At 37.1% G+C, this 18474-nt stretch overlaps 1 protein-coding gene across 1 annotated transcript in view; it reads right to left on the bottom strand.

The window, feature by feature from the left end:
• The window catches only part of ADCY2 (adenylate cyclase 2), a 181885-nt gene that overhangs the window by 26483 nt on the left and 136928 nt on the right, over nucleotides 1–18474 (bottom strand). The window contains exons 15-16 of the mRNA XM_065752817.1: nucleotides 10693–10830; nucleotides 2498–2617 (exon numbers count right to left, since the gene is read on the bottom strand). Coding sequence (XP_065608889.1) covers nucleotides 2498–2617; nucleotides 10693–10830 — 258 coding nt within the window. The remainder of the gene's footprint in view (nucleotides 1–2497; nucleotides 2618–10692; nucleotides 10831–18474) is intronic.

Raw genomic sequence — 18474 nt, 5'->3', positions numbered from 1 at the left:
TGTCATGCTCTGTGTGTCCCCTGGCCATTTGGAAACATCAATCAGCAACGATGCCACTTGCACGTCCTTGCCTTTACCTAACTGTGCATCATAAGTGCTTGTGTGAGCGTAAGTTTTGCCTGACAGCAGAAATGATGAATAGAAAGATTTCCTTTTAAGAAAATCCTGTAAGAGCTCAAAACAAGATGCAGGGTAACTTCCCCACAGATGTGGAGTGCACCAGACACCACCCCTGACTGGACCTCTGCCTGATGCTTTTATTATATAGAAGCTAAAGAAGCTTCACAGCAAAACTAAGCAAAACCATAAACACAATTCCTGGAACTTAACTGTGTAATCTTTGGTAAGTCAAAAAAAGCAAGAAAGCAAAGAAGACACATCTGAAAAGTTATTCTATGTTGTGGAGCAGGGAGAGAATCAATCAATATGCTTCCAGAGGAACTAGGTGCTAGTGGGGATAAAATAATTAAAAAATCTCTTATTCATTCATTTTAGATTATGTCATCAACAGATCTGTCAGCTCCGCTGCTACAAATCATGGGAAGAAGTGCTTAAAGGTAAAACAGATACAAAAGGATTGATATCCAATTTCAGAAAGCAAGCATTTATCAGCTGTTCAATATCTCATTCAGTAAAGAGAGAATTTTATTTTCCACTTTTTAGAAAACTTTCTAAGGGTAACAAATAGTAACTCAAAAGGAATTTACAGCTTTTTGAAGCTAGGAGTTAGGTTCATAGGTTCATAGGTTCACTAGGCTGGAAAGGACCTACAAGATCATCTAGTCCAACCATCCTCCTATCACCATCCCTACCCAACTACTAAATCAAATCCCTTAGCACCTCATCTAAACGCTTCTTGATCAGCGCTAGGGATGGTGCTTCAACCACCTCCCTATGCATAGCTCCTTAGGAGCTATGCAGTGCCTTAAGATGAACATAAGGCACAACTGAGAACTGCTTAATCAAGAAAACAAGGGGAAAAGTATTTAAAATACTGTAGCCAATCTATGCTTTTCATTATTTTTACCAGAAGTGACATTTTAACATAACTGTTGTGCTAATTTATCAAAGACAAAGTTTATCTGATGAAAGAATGCATTTTAACATTTTCAAACTTAAAAATTGTAAAAAAGAAAATAATTTTTTTTTCAAGATCTTCAGTAACAAGTGAAAAACAGGGGACCAGGGAATTTGCTACTATAAAAAGAACGAACACAAATACGAATGTGCCTGGGAACAATTAATTTCTGTGTGCTGGTGAGCATGTACTTGTGTGGATGCTGGGAGCAGGACTGCTTCATTTCTGTAACAACAAGGATAACTTCACGTAAGGGCCAAAAGAGAACACAGGCCCTTATCAGTACTGATTTTAGTTAAGTAAACTTGAAAATGGGAGGAAGAAAAGAAACTCATGCTCTGTATTGCTTTATCAAGAACATGCTGAAAGTTTGCAAGTGCTACAGTCAGCGTAATTACTTTTTACAGAAGAATCCTTTACAAAATTAACATCCTGCTTGTGGGAGTGCTCAGGATTGTTTAGCTTGACAGAGACATTTCTGAAGCCTTGTCTAGGTGTCCTTGTCCACAGCAAGGCATTGCAATATTTTTGATGTTTTTTTAAGGCTCCTTCCAACCCAAGCCATTCCATGATTCTGTGGTTCCATAATTATGTGGAAATCAGCACATACCATTCTGTTACTGGTGTCATCAGTTCTACATAGAGAGACAAAATATTCTCCATTCGCTTGCTGCTTCCTGCTTTTTCATCCAAACACTGCTGATCTACTTTGGCATAAAACGCAGCTTGTTGTGTTCAGATGCAGGTCCTTCATAAGCTCTCTAAAAATCACTGCTCTGTGGGATAAAGATCCCATTTTTGTAGGAATGTTCTTCCTTTTCATGTGCCAGTGTACTTTTGTTCACACTAAGACATCTTATTCAAAGGAGCTCAGACCTTTTTTACTCAGTTTATGTGGTGGTATGAGAGTGCTACATTTCCCCGTTCCCTCTTAATCAAAAATGCAACGATGATACAAGCCTGGTAATCACAGATTTCAATTCTATTGCCAGGTGAACAAAGAAAATGGTGAGTATGTTTAGGTTTGCAGCTGGTCCTTGCACAACACATCCATGGGCCAGTTTTGTTCCCTCACTGACAGCCACTTACCACTTACACTGCAGTCACGGCAACCTCCGTGGTCACTGTGTCTTCTGACATCTCAGAATGCCTACTGGTTAGGATGGGTGAGCTACAACTCTCCTGAGGCTGTTGCCTGATATTTTGTCTGACATTCACTATAACCTCAACATTTAGAAGGACTGAACTCCTCTACTGACCCACTTCCTTCAGAGTCAGTTGCTGGTGACTGAGAATAATGCAAGCTTCCAAAGCAGCCTTAAAAAGCTGGTTGGTCTTTAACTTCCAATAGATCCACAGCAATTCTACTTAGAGAAATCAATCTAAAAAAACAAACAAACAAATGTAAAATCAACTTACCGGTAGGAAAAAACAGTTGTTTTGTATACACCACCATGTCTGATTACTCAAATTAGGAAAACTTGCATTTGATGAATTAAGAACTGGGGGAAAAGCTGTCACAGCAGTATCCGGGAAAAACTAGAGAAAAAAAACATGTAATCCATTAGCTTGTCAGCTGTATAAGGTCAGAGCAGAAAAGGGAAATGGAGAAGTGGAGAAAGCCTCGCCAGTAATCATTTAACTTCGGTATTTCACAGAAATAGCAAAGGCAAAATGACATCACTTTGATTACTCGGATCCTGCATGCTTCAGACAAAATAAATTCACTAATCTCCACAAGGCACATTCGAATAAAAAAGCAAAAGGTTCTTTGTGATGCTGCTTTCAGGTATCAGAAGTTCACATGCAAGAGACACAACGATAATATAAATTTGGTATGAACAGTTCTCAGGTTTACCTCAACTGATTAAATATAGGAAGAATTAAAGAAAGAAATCTTTACTAATGTTGATTTACAGAAGGTGTGATCCTTTTCATAGTAATCATGATGATAAAATTGGTAAGAATATTATAATATTATTGAGAAGGTCTGAATCAGTATCTCCTAGAGTATCAGGTTCAGCCTGCTGATGTCAAGGGTAACTACCATCAGACAGTAACCTTTGACATACTCTTTAAGTGTGTTCTCACAGAGTTCAATTTCTCTGATGCTACTTATTCCAGTGCTTCTAAGTTATCAGCTTCCGTTCATTTAAGGCTAATTCCCACATTTTTGTTCTGGTACTAATCTCTAGCTTTCAGATAGCTTTCTTATCTCAGCCTTCACGATGCTTAGCTTTTTCTAGTTTCTCCTCAGAAAATGTGTTCTTAATTCCCCTGACCCTTCTAACAGTCACTCTCTGTACATACCTCTTCCAGTTTAACCTTCTAGGTGACCAAAACTGAAAAAGCATGTCCAGATTTTGAGTGAGTACAGCAACAATTCTCTTGTTTGCAGCTACACTGATACAAGAGCAGCCATTATTATTATGGTCAGCAAAAGGCAATATTCCTCCACTGAGATTCATTTAGGTAAATTTGATTTGTACCTATGAGACAAGAGCAGTCATGTGGATGCTTGCTGAGATTCAGTTGAATTCTCATTAAACTCAGATAACTAACCAAAATCCTGAACTTAATCCATCTCCATCTAATGAGTTCCCAACTTATCAGAGTTTCTCGTTATGAGTCTGTTGGACCAACCATAATCTTGCATCTGTAGTAATAAATTCCATTCTAGTTCTTTTTTTTGCTCAAGTCTCCAGATGATTTCTTCCTTTCTAAAATCCTGCACAGACCTCACCTGCCACTTTGATTCTATCAGCAAATTGCACACTCACATACACTGTATACAAAAAATAACACAATACAGAGAAAAGCTGCTCATTTCACCTGGATTTATCCATTCATACACCACGTCTTGAGAGCTTCCAAGGATGCAGACTTCACAATCTTTGTTGGCAACACATGCCAGCTCTATACTACATGCATAGTGATTTTTTTGAAGACTGTCCAGTCTCCCAAGCAACATCCTGTGGTCAACACTCCTTGATTTGTTTTGTGGTGCTCCTGAGAAGAGCTTGAAACCATTGCCTCTGAACTTTCCCTTCCACAGATGCAGGACTGACTGCACCAACGGCAATTGCTCTATGATCTGCTATGAAGACTGCTTTACAAGACGGTGTACTCCCCCAGAGTAACATACAGAATGGGCTCACCTACCTTTGTACATTTGCACTTTCAGGTTGTCTTCCTTCACTAGCATGTTTCTGTTTACATGCAGCTAATTAGCCAGCATTCCTTCAGGTGCAGTATCAGTCGTAAAGCAAATAAAGCACAATAAAAGACCCTACAATGCTACTGAACACCTATAAATTTGAATTGTCTTCCTATAACCCCACCCAAAGAGCTCTAAGTTATATGCACGTCCACCCTTATTCACGTGATTAAATGCACACATGCTTTTCTGGAAGCACAAACACCCTACCTACATACCCCCTCCTGCAAGGAGATGTTGGTGCAAAAGCTTGATGTGCAAGTGCTCTGCACAATCTTTTGTTGCCACTGCTGGTGAGAAGGCACCCCATGAGTTCATGTGTGCAGATAAACCCAAGGTGTGGGTCAGAGGTGTGACTCCCAACAGTGTCAAACCAGATTTTGATGGTTACCATTTCTACAATAAGGTCTTTCTTCCTGTTACAAATACTCTTGCTTCTCTGGAACTTTTTCCTAATTCCTTCGGTTCAAAATTCCTTTTGAAGCCCTGTGGTTACTATTTAACCCAACTGATGCTAGTATTTCTCTTCAACATAAACAACTTGAGGCAAAGTTCCCTGCCTGCCTCCAACTATTGTATGCTGACATCCTCATCTTCATAGGTGTTGTCACTCAGGTCATTTGCCAAGGGTAGACAATGAATCCTGCTATTATTAGTGCACTGACTTTTCTTACAAATATGAAGTAACTGCATTATTAAATTCAGAGACTTATCTCAGGCAAGTCTATAGAGTAAAAGATGATGTACTGTGAAGATCTGCAACACAATCATATACATAAATGTGTGTATATATATACCCACACATATATATGCATATATTCATTTATATTAAGGCATTTTCACTTTGTTTTTGAACGTTGTATGGGAGCATTTCTGACCAGTAGATGTGCATACAGAATGCTATATGAAATGTGGTGTATATATGACTGCATAAATAAACATAGAAAGAAATAAAAAGGATATGGAAATGTTGTCATCTCCCGTGAGCCAAACAACACTTATTTCTGAATGATGTGTTTGTACTTGTCTTTCTTCTCTCTCATCAGTTATCTACATCTGCTATCATGCTTTGGAGATATATATTGTTCTTCAACATAGTATTTTAAGAGACAGCTCAGTCCTACTAAGCAGTCACACCTACTCAAATGACTCAACTGGAAACTGCATTTTTTATGAATACCAATGTTAGCCAGGGAACATCTGAGCACATTACCATTAAATTTTCATTTTATCTTCATATATTCTAGCAGCTTTTCCTTCTCTTGTGTTTGTACAATTTGCAATTTTCCATTGTGATTTTTTTAATCTCATGTGAGGAGAATACCTGCTGCAGTGCCTTGCAATAGGAACAAGTGGTGAGAGATCCTCCCTTGACAATGTGGGGTAAGCACATTAGTGCACCTCTCTTATTACCTGACCAAGGAGCTGCAGAAGACACATTTGTTCAGATCTTACTAACAACAAAGTCAACCTTCTCACCAAGGTGCTTTAAACACTCTACACAATCCACTAGAAGCAAGGCTTCTTGCCTTGCTGGTCTGATGGACTGTAAACACAGTCAAGATGAATGGGTATATCTTCCCTTACTAAGAAAGTGGGTTTACTGATTTCCATGTTAATGTGCATAAAATAGCGTTCTATTAAGAAGGAAACATGGCTGAATTTAATATTAAAATAAACACTGAATTATGGAATAAAAAAAAGATGTGTAGAAGTTTTATTAGGTAGTATGTGAATGGCTTGGCTCTGTGACAGGTAGGGAGGAACAGAGCTGGGAAGTAGTCCTCCACTGACCCACTGAATCACAGGGTGAAAAAGGTGCAAAATTAATTGATCTGACTCTCTGCCAGAGATAGTTCAACTGTGGTCACTGACCTGAGGTAGCATGTCTTGTAGCATCCATCTGTAAGATCATTTTCTGTGCAAACTACGAAGTATGCTTTTGTACATCAGCAAGAAATCTCTCAGCACCAGAGGTAAGCTCCATGGGAAGTAGCTGCTCCAAGGCAGAGATATGCTTAATGAACTGAAATATGTATGCAGTGAAAAGAAAGGTCTGGCAGCACATCTAAATTTACAGCTTAAGTTTAATTTGACCCCATCACTGTCTTCTCTTCTTTAAACAAAATTACCCTGGAGATGGACTTGTGAAGACTAAGAAGACTAAGAAGAAAAATACAAAAAACATTTTTGTAACTTTCCCTCTCTCTCTCTCCATATGTCCTTGCTTCATATGAATGTGCAGCTCCACTTTAAATTAACCTGCCATTATAAAACAATGCAACTTCTTCATGACACAATGGTCAACAACTGTTTTTTTTTAGACTGATGTAAACAAAGTACATTTTATGTCCTACAAAAGACAGAGTGAGCATACTTCTGAGGTATGGTGGAAGCATGCAAGTCCGGTATTACAAATGGAAATAGAGGATTTCCATTTTTTCTTAAAGTAAAAATGAAGTGATGATGCTTATGTCCAGCTCTGCTCTTTTGCACAAAGCTCTAAGGTAAATCTGCAGGGCTTCTTTTGTTCATTCCTTAATTTTCTACCAGCTTTCCAAATACCCATGTGGCTCAAGAGAACTTTCTTCTCAAAATCTACCACCATTTCATTTGAAAAAACACCAGTTGGTCTGACAGATCCCCACATGAATGGCACAAGAATAATATGGAAAATCCTGAATTCTGGTAGCATTCCTCATCTTAATAACTTACAAGCAGAAGCCTTAGGAGAGCCTAAGTAGGCTAAGTACTGGAAAGCTAAGTTCAATAAAGTTGTTCAATAATTCCAATTTATTTCTTATAGAAGCTGATAAGCCAAGTAAAAATGCATACCTACGTATGTATTTCTGTGTTCAAGGCCCAGACACCCCATAGAGGCACTGGCAAGCAACTGCCTTCTTCAAAGGGCCTATGAGCATTCCATGGAGAGACACGAAACCTACTGGACCGTTACACTCATATACCATAGTGGGCTTTGACAGGTGGGGAGTCATATTAATTTATATCAGTTCTTTGCTGGAGTGTGAGCAAAATTTATGACAGTGTGGCTCTCTCTCTCTCCTCACACACTTACCAGACACCAGAACTGCTGTATCTCTGCTTGTCTGCTTTGCCTAGTTTGATACTGACATTTTGAATTTGCTTAAATTTTATCTATGATGTGAAATGTATCTGTGGCAGTGCCCTGCACGTAAAGTTTCCATGAGATGACTCTGGGTGTTACCTTTCCTCCTCTCAGCTCCTAGGCTAGGCCAGGCTCTAGGCAGTATCTGTTCATTCTTCTTTAAATAAATACATTAGACATGCTCCAAAATAGGGTCTTTAATGTGCTAGGCACTGTGAGGACATATAATTAGAATTCATCTTTCAGAAGAGCTTGCTTGTTTAAAATAAAGCACTGAGCAAGGTCAGCAACTATATCAACAGAGTTAGCTACTCTAAAAGGAAAGTATATTACAGAAATCAACTTTCTAATGTGAAAATGGAAACAGGTTTCGTCAAGAGCTTGTCACTGATAAAGCATTGGATATCAGCCACCAGTAGAGGGAAAACCACAAGGCCAATGCTTGCTGGTACACTCACAGACATACATTAAACAATGGAGCAAAAACCCTGTCTTCACTTACTTTTTTCTGAGAAAATACTCCAGTACTTCAAAATTTACTAGAGAAAGACAGAAATGCAACTAATTTCCTAAATTTTAAGCTGCTAGTTAAGGCACTTTCCTGGGACAGTACAGCTCTGAGATCCTGTTGCTCTGCCAAGAATTATTCATGCATTTGATGCCAAGTCACTGAAACAAAACACTTTTACATGTCTCTTTCACTCTTTCATCAATCCATCCCCCAGATCACATGAACGCAAGAAGGTGGTGAGGCACAACCACTTGATATATTGCAGACATTCAGGTTCCACAAACTGTCTCACTGCAGCCACATAATGCTACTGTTGCTGAGATGTCTGGACTGTTCCCTGCAATACACTCTCACATTTCTGAAATGCAAGTCCACACTGCAAAAAAAAAAAAAGTCTTCTTCAGTCATTGGTGACTCTTCTACTCTCTTTATGGCCCCAGATTTAACACTCAATGGAAGTAGAATTAGTCAGCCTCTCTCTTCAGCTAAGAGGTACTTGATATTTCATGTCACTTCAGCTGTGTTTTGAATTCATTCATCATGACTATATACCTCTCAAACATTAAGACTAGATTCAGATGTCTGCTGAAACAGCTCATTTAAAATAAAATTGCACCCTCACTCCATTCTAACATCCCTTGACCAAAAAGACTGAGCTTTATCTGACATTTTGGTCTTAATTATCATTTATTAGGTGTGGGATGGTTAGACACTTTTTATCTCCATTAAATCTTAATGGATACATTTTGCCTTTTCCTACTGAAAGAGTTCATGGAAATAAACACAGTTAATCGACTCTGCTATTAAGTACATGTTGCTTGGAGATATAATAATGATACTTCAGAGTCTCTCCCACAATTTGCTATTAATATTGAGGAAATGCAAATTTCACAATCACATTTAAAATCGTTTTTCACTAGTCAAACTATTAAGATTTAGTTTCAAGATGGGAATTGTACTTAAAATTATCATCTCATGAATATCATGGGACATGATTATTTGTAATAGTGCAGTCATTACTGATAAGGCACAAAGAGTTTAAAAGACAGCATATTAAGCTTTCCTGTAACATTCTGTCCACATCAAAATGGACTTGAACCAATGAAATTAAAAACTTTTTTCTAAAATAAATGTAGTGAACAACTGTGGGTTTTTTTGCTAAAATGTCTTCTACTAGTTGAATGCCAAATTTTATGTGGACTGCTCACTACAGTAGAAGTTCAGCCACAGGAAATGACAGTTGCTGACTCTATCTTCCTTTACATTTACTAACTGAAAAAAATAACCATACGCTTGCATGACCAAAGTATATTGTACTCCCAAGTAGGTTACCTAGTTTCTTTCTACACATTTATCTAATTTAGTTCAAAACAAAAGGACCAGTCTAATCTGACTTCCATGTTACAAGCCACTCTACATGTTATGCTCAGTTACATTTGATTGATTTTATCATTCACAAAGGTATCTACAAAACAATAAATATGAAATTAAATTAGCTGCATTTTAAATTCCTAAATATGGACTTGTTTTTGAATCTGTCTCCTCTTCTTAAAAAATGCATGAGAAAGGAAAACACCTAGTAAAAAGAAAACCTACATAAACAAGAACATAGAAAAAAAATGAGATAAGGATCTAACAGAAATGTCAAGTGTTCAGATTTAAAAGCCCACATTACATCATTACTTCACTATGATGAGTTTAGTACTTACTGGAACAAATAAGTGTCCACTGCAGTGTTATGAAAAAAAAAAAAAAAATATATATATATATATATATATATATATATATATATATATATATATATATATATATATATATATATAGTGTAGGCGTTATCAATTTTTAAGTTCTTTATGAACCTTAAGTACATCAGCAACTCAAGGAGGTGCTAGAGTTGCAATTTCAAAAGCGATCAAGTGCAAATCTCATTGACCTGAAATGTAAGACCTATGCAATGATGTTTGTAATCACTACCTAAATAAATATTACAGTTCCCATTTTTCAAACGCAAAACTGACCTGGAATAATTTCCCCATTTTGTATGAACAGTACTAGGCTCAACTTGAAGGGCAAAACAAATAGCACTTTTTGATCCGGTATACTGTTCATACCATTTCACAACACATACTTCATTATAAATGAGGTTATTAAAGGTCCATCTTAATGAAGACTAATGGCAGATTAACTTCATATTTGCCATAGACATGAAGGAATAATAGAATTATTTGGATTTGCTCTGGTACAAGAAATGCACAAGTTGAAAAGCCTAAATTACATGCAAGTTCTTAAGTTCTAGCATTCTCAAAGTTCAGTACTTCTTAAGTAATTGATGCAGCTTTCTTTTTTGCATGAAATTCAAAAATGGATTAATTATGATTATTTGGTGATCATAACAGGAGCATCACTAATCAGAACAAAACTTAGTTTCCATTACACAAAGTCTTCCACACATCCTGTGAGGAGGTATTGCACTCTTGGAGCACTACTCTAACTATTTAACTATCTTCAATTCCATATAAATTACATTTTTTCTTTAATATGCTTCAAACACTATCTGAACTACTGCTGAGCATTCTGTACACTGAAAGAAGCTTTTGTTATACAGCATGTTTTCTGTTGCTCTGCTTTACTTTTCTATTTGGCAATCATTTTCATCCATGATAGCCATAAGAGACAAATTTGAAATGTTATCTAAACAAACTCTAAGCAAGCCAAAAGATCTTAAACAGAAAAAGAAAAATCAGCTCTTTTTCACTTACCATGTTGAACACAGCCATAATTAATATGATAGCAGTGGTTGTCAATGTGAGAGTGATCCGTGGCCAAGGACGGTTTGCGATTATTCCAGATGATTTCAGGATCCACAGCAGTGAAGCTGATGCTTTCTTGCTACATTGCTAAGTGTAGTAAGTTTAAAAAAGTAAAACAAATATAGCTTTAGTATATTTAATTATTGTAAACAGGTAGAATTACAAAGGTTTAAGATTATGGGTAGCATTCATCTTAATAACGCACACAGAAGTATTCAGCTATTATATTCTCATAAGACTCAAGATTCTATGTGACCATAAACACAAATTTATTTGCAGTAACTGCCATAATATCAATTCTATTGACAGTGTTGTCATTAGCTCTATTATCAATACAACCAAGCAAACAAACTGAACTCCTTAGTTGAAACTTCAGAATTTCAGTTATGACTCCGTAAAACCTTTGCTGCAGAGACAGAGGGCTTTTCTGGTAGGATTAAAGCTTTATATATCCTTGACATTCTACTGAAAAGAAGGGTTTCTGGTTCTTTCGTTTGTTTTGAGAATTGTTTGATAATTCATTTGAAGTCAAAGGTATCTCAGCAAAAATAAGAAATAAAAACAACCTTTAATAAAAATATCAAGAAATCAACTGACTATTTCATACAAAATTGAACCTAGAATTTGACACACAGAATCTACTGAATAGGAAATATTTCTTTTATAGTGGCAAAAAGAAACAGCAAAAACTTCAGGCTCATTTAACCTGCTACCAGGAATGCAAGTCTCTATTCATATATTGGTAGTGCTTAGAGGCACAAGACCTCACACAAAATAACAATTTGTGGCACATCCAAGTGTCACTGATTTCCTGAAAACATCAGCAATAAGGAGATCAGGTTGCCTAGAAATATTTTGTGCTCTTTCCAAATGTCAAGCTCAACTATACTGGTACTTCTTTAAAAAAGATGGTGAAAAGTTAAGGAACATGACAGTCCTAGAAAAGTATTTGCTTTTTATCAACTGCTTTTCTCTACTTAATACTATCAAAGATCACTTTACATATTTTTTTCATCTCAAACTTTGACCAACAGGAGCCAAAGCAATTGACAAGGCACAGAAAATCTCTGAATCAAGAAATCAGGCAATAAAAACAACCAAAGGCAAGACTTCAACGTAAAGCATTTACCTGTTAGCTCAAATTCAATAGATATGGACATCACTCCAAATTACACTCTTACTCAACATGTATATCATAGTTTACATGAATGTTTTTGCCTTACCGCACGTGAGCAGTTCCTTCTTGATTAACTCACTATTTTGCAAAGACCACTGTGTATCTAATACTCCCTTAACTATCATTTCCTATTACAATAGGGAGTTTCGTGCATTAGATAAAACAGATTTGGAGTGAATTAGGTCAATTTGAGGAAGGTCAAAACAGTAACCTGAAGCTCAAGAATAGACGAAGTGGGAAAAATATGTCTGCATGATAGCAGCCTTCAAACTGTATTGGCTGGTGAGTAGATGTACATCCAGACAGACCAAGGTTTGAGCCAGTGACTACTTACGAGGACTGCATTTGGGCACTGTATGGCATTGACTTAAAAGTCCATACTAAGTGACCATTACCATTAATGTGCTTGTGGATACTAATAGTCAGAATGTGTATATCTTCCACTAGCAAAACTCCATTTTGATCGGAATGGAAGAACAAGACCTGTTCATTTGTTGTTTTAGTATGAGAGCAACATGCTTTTATGTGGGTGCTGCCAAAAGAACTGATCTACCTGCGTATCTCTGGTTGTCTGTGTGTGTACCATATGTGCCTGTATGCTCACATTCACTAATTGTTGGACATGAAGCATGGTACTGACAAGTCCCCATGTGTGGGAGCAGGACAGAAGGAACCCCTGGGACTTTAATTTCACAACACTGGTTTCCAAAGGAGGAGGTAGAAGCACGCCCTGGCTCCCAAAGTTCTGTATTTTCAACATGCTCCAGCAGCTATTATTTTTTGCTTCAGAAAATAACATCTCATTATCAGATGCAAAAAATGCCATAGGAAGATGTGTTCATGGTTTTCTAGGGCTGAGCAAAATAAACGGATGGGTTCCTCTGCACAACTGAACAACTTGTGTTATGTTAATCCTGAAGATAAAATTCAGTCTCACTCAGGAATACCAATATCTAAATAGATGAACCTTGAGCTGTAATAATCCAGTCTGATGCCCTGAATGCTGCAAATAACAGAACTTCGCCCAGTAATTGTTTCATTGAATGCAACAGTTGGTGCTGTGAACAGATACCGTTCTCAAAATAAGTTTTCGGATTTGTTGATTTTTTCCCCCTAGACAAATGTCAACTGATGGATACTTCTCAGACTTTTCTCCTTTAACATCAGTATTTCTAATTGCTACATTTGAATTTACTTCATTTATAAACATAGCCATTGAAAAATATACAGTATAGAATGGCTGAGATTGTTTAGCTATGCTGAGAATTGAATTTATCCACAAGGACTGTTTAATTGCTTGCCATATATCTATACACCTTCGAACAGACTTCTGTACCAAGATTTCACACAGTAATTCTGAATTTCCTTGGTTGACATGATTTTTTTATCAAAATTGCTCAACTTTGCTAACGTATTTTAGGAAGGAGGAATAAACAGGACTGATTTTCTACTTCCATTAAATTATAAAAAGTATGTTTTTACCTTCAAAGTTTATCACTTAGAGAAGTGCAGGGAAAATAAACAAAACAAAACACCTTTCAGGTAAGAATTTATCATTCATTCATTCATTATGATTATCAATCCAGAGATTCCATTCTACAGTTGCTAAAATTACAGATATTGCTAGCTCTGTCTTGAAGAAAAATGTGTGTCCTGTTAGACTGCAACTTAAAAACGAAGACAGTTTTTTCCACCTGTAAACAAGATGTGTACCAAAAGAACTCAGTCAAACATTTCCTAGCAGGCTATTTAACACACAGCTCTCGAGTACAACCACTCTTTGGGAGAAGGACCACTCTTCGGTACATCTGTTATGTCCACCTGGTCTGCTGAGTAGAAGAGAGGTCTCTGGAACAGCAGAGACAGCAGCCTACAGAGGTTAAACCAGTGAAAGGAAAAATCAGTGACAAAATCCTGGTCCAAACTAAAATTATAAACGACTGAGAAGAATTTCCTTGAAAAAGATGATAGAAAACAGTGTAGATTAGTAACTCTGTATATGAGTTTGCAAATGTGCTGAACTTCATTTCCCTTGGAATTTGAGCTCAGTCCTGGAGAAAATTCAGGGAACAACTCATGGCAGCAGAACTGCAGTTAGGGAGGGTGATAGTCAAATTCAGATCCATAACAGGAGCAGCAGAACAATGATTTATTCTACTGATTCTTGCCTTATACCCAACACTTTCTTTGCAAATCTTATACCTCATTTGCATATTTCATAAGAAAATGGAGAGTAAGATGATAGAAAGTAATCATTTTTAGAAAGCATGCAAGATCTATCTCAGTAGCATTACCTACTGCTTTTATTCTAAGTGGAGCTGGCAGAACATTGTTCAGTGTTTATAATTTACCAAGTAGAAATAATAGGCATTTGTAGTATAAGAGATGACTAACCTATTTCCTTTTCATCTGAACGCGTTAAATCTGATATGACAGATATCACATCTGCTCAGTATGATTGTGACTAATAACTTAATTTGAATATTCTACTTATTACAATGTATCCTGCGTTGTATTTTCACACACAGCAACCTGCTCCAGCATTTAATAAATTGATCGTTGTCATTCTGAGCGAGAACAAAGAACTGGTGTGAGAATTAATTGTGACAGCTGTGTTGCAGATGAAAGACAGTGTCACAAGTGCTGTCACATGTGCTAGCAGAAGTTGGAACGTTTGACTGCAGACCTCTTGTTTACACAAAGCCAGTGAATCATATCCTCTATAGGTCTATCATTGTTCTTTTCATTCTGCATTCAAATACAACTTAACATTTTATTAACACTGATGTCACAAAAAAATGAAATCAAGAGAAACAAAAAGCCCTCAAAATTTGGATTTCTTTTCGCAGACTTCTTTTCACTCAGTCTTGAAGAAAAGACAAAAGTTCAATTCCAAGAAACAGGCTGAGTGGTTGACAGGGAACGCACTAACCTAAGATTAGGGAGGGCTGATTTTTGACAGAGATACAAGCTTATGCTTTAAGTACTTTGTAATGATCCTACTGTTGATTGAAGGGACTATGACACTTTTAAAATGACTACTGTAACACCACATTTTTGAAATCTGTGCTACAACCAGTAAACCTAAGCCAGGAATTTAAAATCCTACAAAATACATGCAAGCAGAGTCAATTCAACTTATAGTGGACATAACTGTTTTTTTACTAAAGCTAAAGTAATGAACAAAAAATTAACAGGAAAAAACAAAGTCAGTATTGCATTTTTAATTTTACCATTCCTTGCAGTGTTTATGATCCTTCACAAAGGATCACAATAAAAAGGCTGTGAGCTTCAATTTAGTTATCATGTTCAAAGGAAACACTGCACTGAGCCATATAAATATGCCTTTAGGCTCTCAGAGTTCAGTGCTGGTCCCTCCTGTGGTACTTTCCTCATTCAAGAAAATGTATAATCACTGCACTATATGCTATTTTAAAGTAAGACATTTTTAATCTTTCTTGTCAAAGCTTTTCTGCTGCACATGAAAAATTTAAAGAGCCACAGGCTTTGAGAAAGCAAATCTGAATGACTTTGTAAATGCAGCGCCTAAGGCACTGAGCTAAAGGAAGGAGTTCTGAATGCCACATTCTGTTTTCTGCGCTATTTACTTATTAACCTGTCCCTGCACAGTTTGAAAGTAGAAATATTATTTAGTGACTGGAAACCCTGAAGTATTCTTACAATGAGGATCAGAAATGCTCTCCTTGGCTTCACAGCATTTGCAGATTCCTGGACAGGTAGGGTACATACTTCTCTGGAGAAGAGGAGGTGCAGGGAGACCTTAACACTCTCTTCAACTCCCTGAGAGAAGGTTGTGATGAGGTGAGGGCTGGCCTACTCTCACAGATAACTAGTGATAGGATGACAGGGAACAGCCTCAAGATGTGCCAGGGGAGGGTCAGATTGGATATCAGGAATAATTTCTTTTCAGAAAGAGCGGTGAAGCACTGGAATGGGCTACCACTCATGGAGGTGGTGGAGTCATCATCCCTGGAGGCGTTCAAGAAACTTGGAGATCTGGCACTGAGGGATGTGCTGGTGATGGGTTGTCAGTTGGACTAGATGATCTTAGAGGTCTTTTCCAACCTTAATGATTCTATGATTCTATAATTCTAAATAACACTAGTGTTATTTAGTGTTATTTAGTTTTATTTAGTGTTTAGTGTGCATAATTGGTTCCTCTTTGGTGTGGTGTCTTGCATCCACTCTAGGGAGCCTTCTGGTAAGCACTGATGGACACCGTAAGAGTGCTTAAACCAGGTTTGCTTCCAGAGGAGTCCAAATTCAATGTGAAATAGCTCTCCTCTACACATGTACTGCTCACACTAAGCACAGCTAACTGGTACAAACTTCCTTGCTAGTAAAGATGCACTGGGAATGTATGGTCCTGGAATCTTAAAATCTTGGAACTGTAAAGCACTGCAGCACATCAAATCCTGTCCTTCCCTCCAAGCATCACACTGGTGGCTCATCTACCACAAAAGGATAGGATGCAACTCTGTTCAATTTCACTGGTTTTGGTGGGTAGGGTATTTCCCTGAGAAGTCTGAACATAGCACCTTACTTAATGATGATGGACTTGCCATTGCAGAACCTCTGCTAGATCTTGCTGTAGATGTCAGAGTGTCTCTCTGAGTTCTCCATTCCTTCCCTCACCACTTCCTTTAATTAATTTACAAGCAGTACTACTGAACAGTGAAACTGAAAGACCTTGATCTTTCATTTCTATCTGCATAAGAGAAACGCTCACTTCAGAGGTAAGATCCCAGGTTGAGAAAATAATTTCCAAGCAGCACTTGTACTGATAATCCTGTCCTCGCTGTCAGGAATAAAAAATCTTATAAATATCCTGAGCGTACCGTCTTCCTGACTGTTAAGTACTAATGCCAATTGCTTTGGAGTAAAGTACAAATCCCTGCAAACAAAGATAAAGATTGTGTCTCACCCTTTATAAGGTGGTGCTGTAATGCAGCTAATAAATAACAAGTTCTCCTCTAGCAGGGACAGGGCTGCTCACATATTGGCTGCACTTTTTAAAATGCTCTTGTGACCTCAAATCAAACCATTTTTCTTAACTGTGGAGCCAATTATTTTCTGATATTTGCTTTGTTGGCACTATGTTATGCTAATTCTATGGTTCAATTGCATATTTAAGAGACACTATGAACGTGTCCAGATAAGATAGTTGTGTTTCTTTTTAACTTCTAATTTTCCTGGTTAGCTGAAGTAAAAGTAGGTAAATAGCTTTGCAGGGAAGACACATTTGTGACAAAACACCATTACTGGAAAATAACAAAACATGTACCTGGTTTCATTCACTTTACACTCACTCTATGAACTTGCCATCACAATAAAGAGAAATAGTAAATGCATGAGCTAAAGGAGAGTAACTGTCCTCGATCTGCACAGAATTTGGGAAGGCAGTGTGTCAAGGAAAACTGAGAAAAAAACCTTCAAAACTAATAAAAATAAATATTCTTCATTTCAACTATGAAAATGTATGTCAAAAAAGACATTTAAGACCAAAATTTTTCATAGCTTTAAGATTCAACTCTCAGTGTGATGACTACCAGAATTAGAAAGAAGAGAAAGAGAGAGATAAATGAAAGAAGAGAAGATGGAGAATGGGAGAAGGGGAGAAGGGGAAAAGGAGAAGGAAGAGGAATAGAAAGAGGAAGAAGGGAAAAATGTAAAGAAAAAGGAAAGAAGAAAGGGGAAGCAAAAGGAAGAGGAAAGGGAAAAGGAGGAGGAATTAAATAATATAAAATAATTAATGTTAAGAATGCATAAAGACAAATAAGTAATTAGTATGTAAAAGATATGTTTCAGAATATATGACAATTTTAGATAGAATTTATGAAGATTTAATGTCCATAGACAAATAATTGTTTCTATGAGAATTCTCAGACATTCCTGCAACTCAGACTGTTTGCCTAAGACTGATAATGGCTTATATGCATAAAAGATACGATCTGCAAGTCTGTAACCTTGTTATTTCTGTTACCACTGTACCACATTGTTTGATGGAAATATTTCCATTCTTATTTAATCACCACTATTATCACTCCGTAACAGATTGAGCTGGATCGTGCTGCAGTGCAGCTGAACAGTGAAATCAACTAATAATAAATGCAAAGTGAAAGAGTGCACACAAATATCTTCTTACAGTATTGTAATTAACTTCTGGAAGAGCTACTAATTTTAACAGTACAGCCTGCATTTTTTTCATTTACCTATGAAATTAAAATCAAACAGACAGGCTTGTTCAAAGTTGATTTTTGCCTGCCTTACTCTGCAGTTATGACTGTCATTTATAATCCGTAGAGACTGAGAGGGTGAAGTGTCAAATATTGAGACAAGATTATAATGTAGTAAAAGCCACATGTCCTAGTTTGAACTTAGATTTTGCTGGTCTTGCCAGCACTATGGAATCTTGTAACAGCCTTGTAAATATTTGAGTACTGCTCTAGGTTCCGGGATCAGGTGCAGCTATCAAGATGATAGCAGGTGGGTTCACGTAAGGGCACACCCCTGGGAAAAGGTATGTAAGTAAG

Source organism: Cyrtonyx montezumae, unplaced genomic scaffold (genome assembly GCF_038088225.1).
Source record: "Cyrtonyx montezumae isolate F1298 unplaced genomic scaffold, pur_monq_1.0 scaffold_8, whole genome shotgun sequence".
NCBI lineage: Eukaryota > Metazoa > Chordata > Aves > Galliformes > Odontophoridae > Cyrtonyx > Cyrtonyx montezumae.
This window is presented reverse-complemented; position numbering and strand designations above follow the sequence as displayed.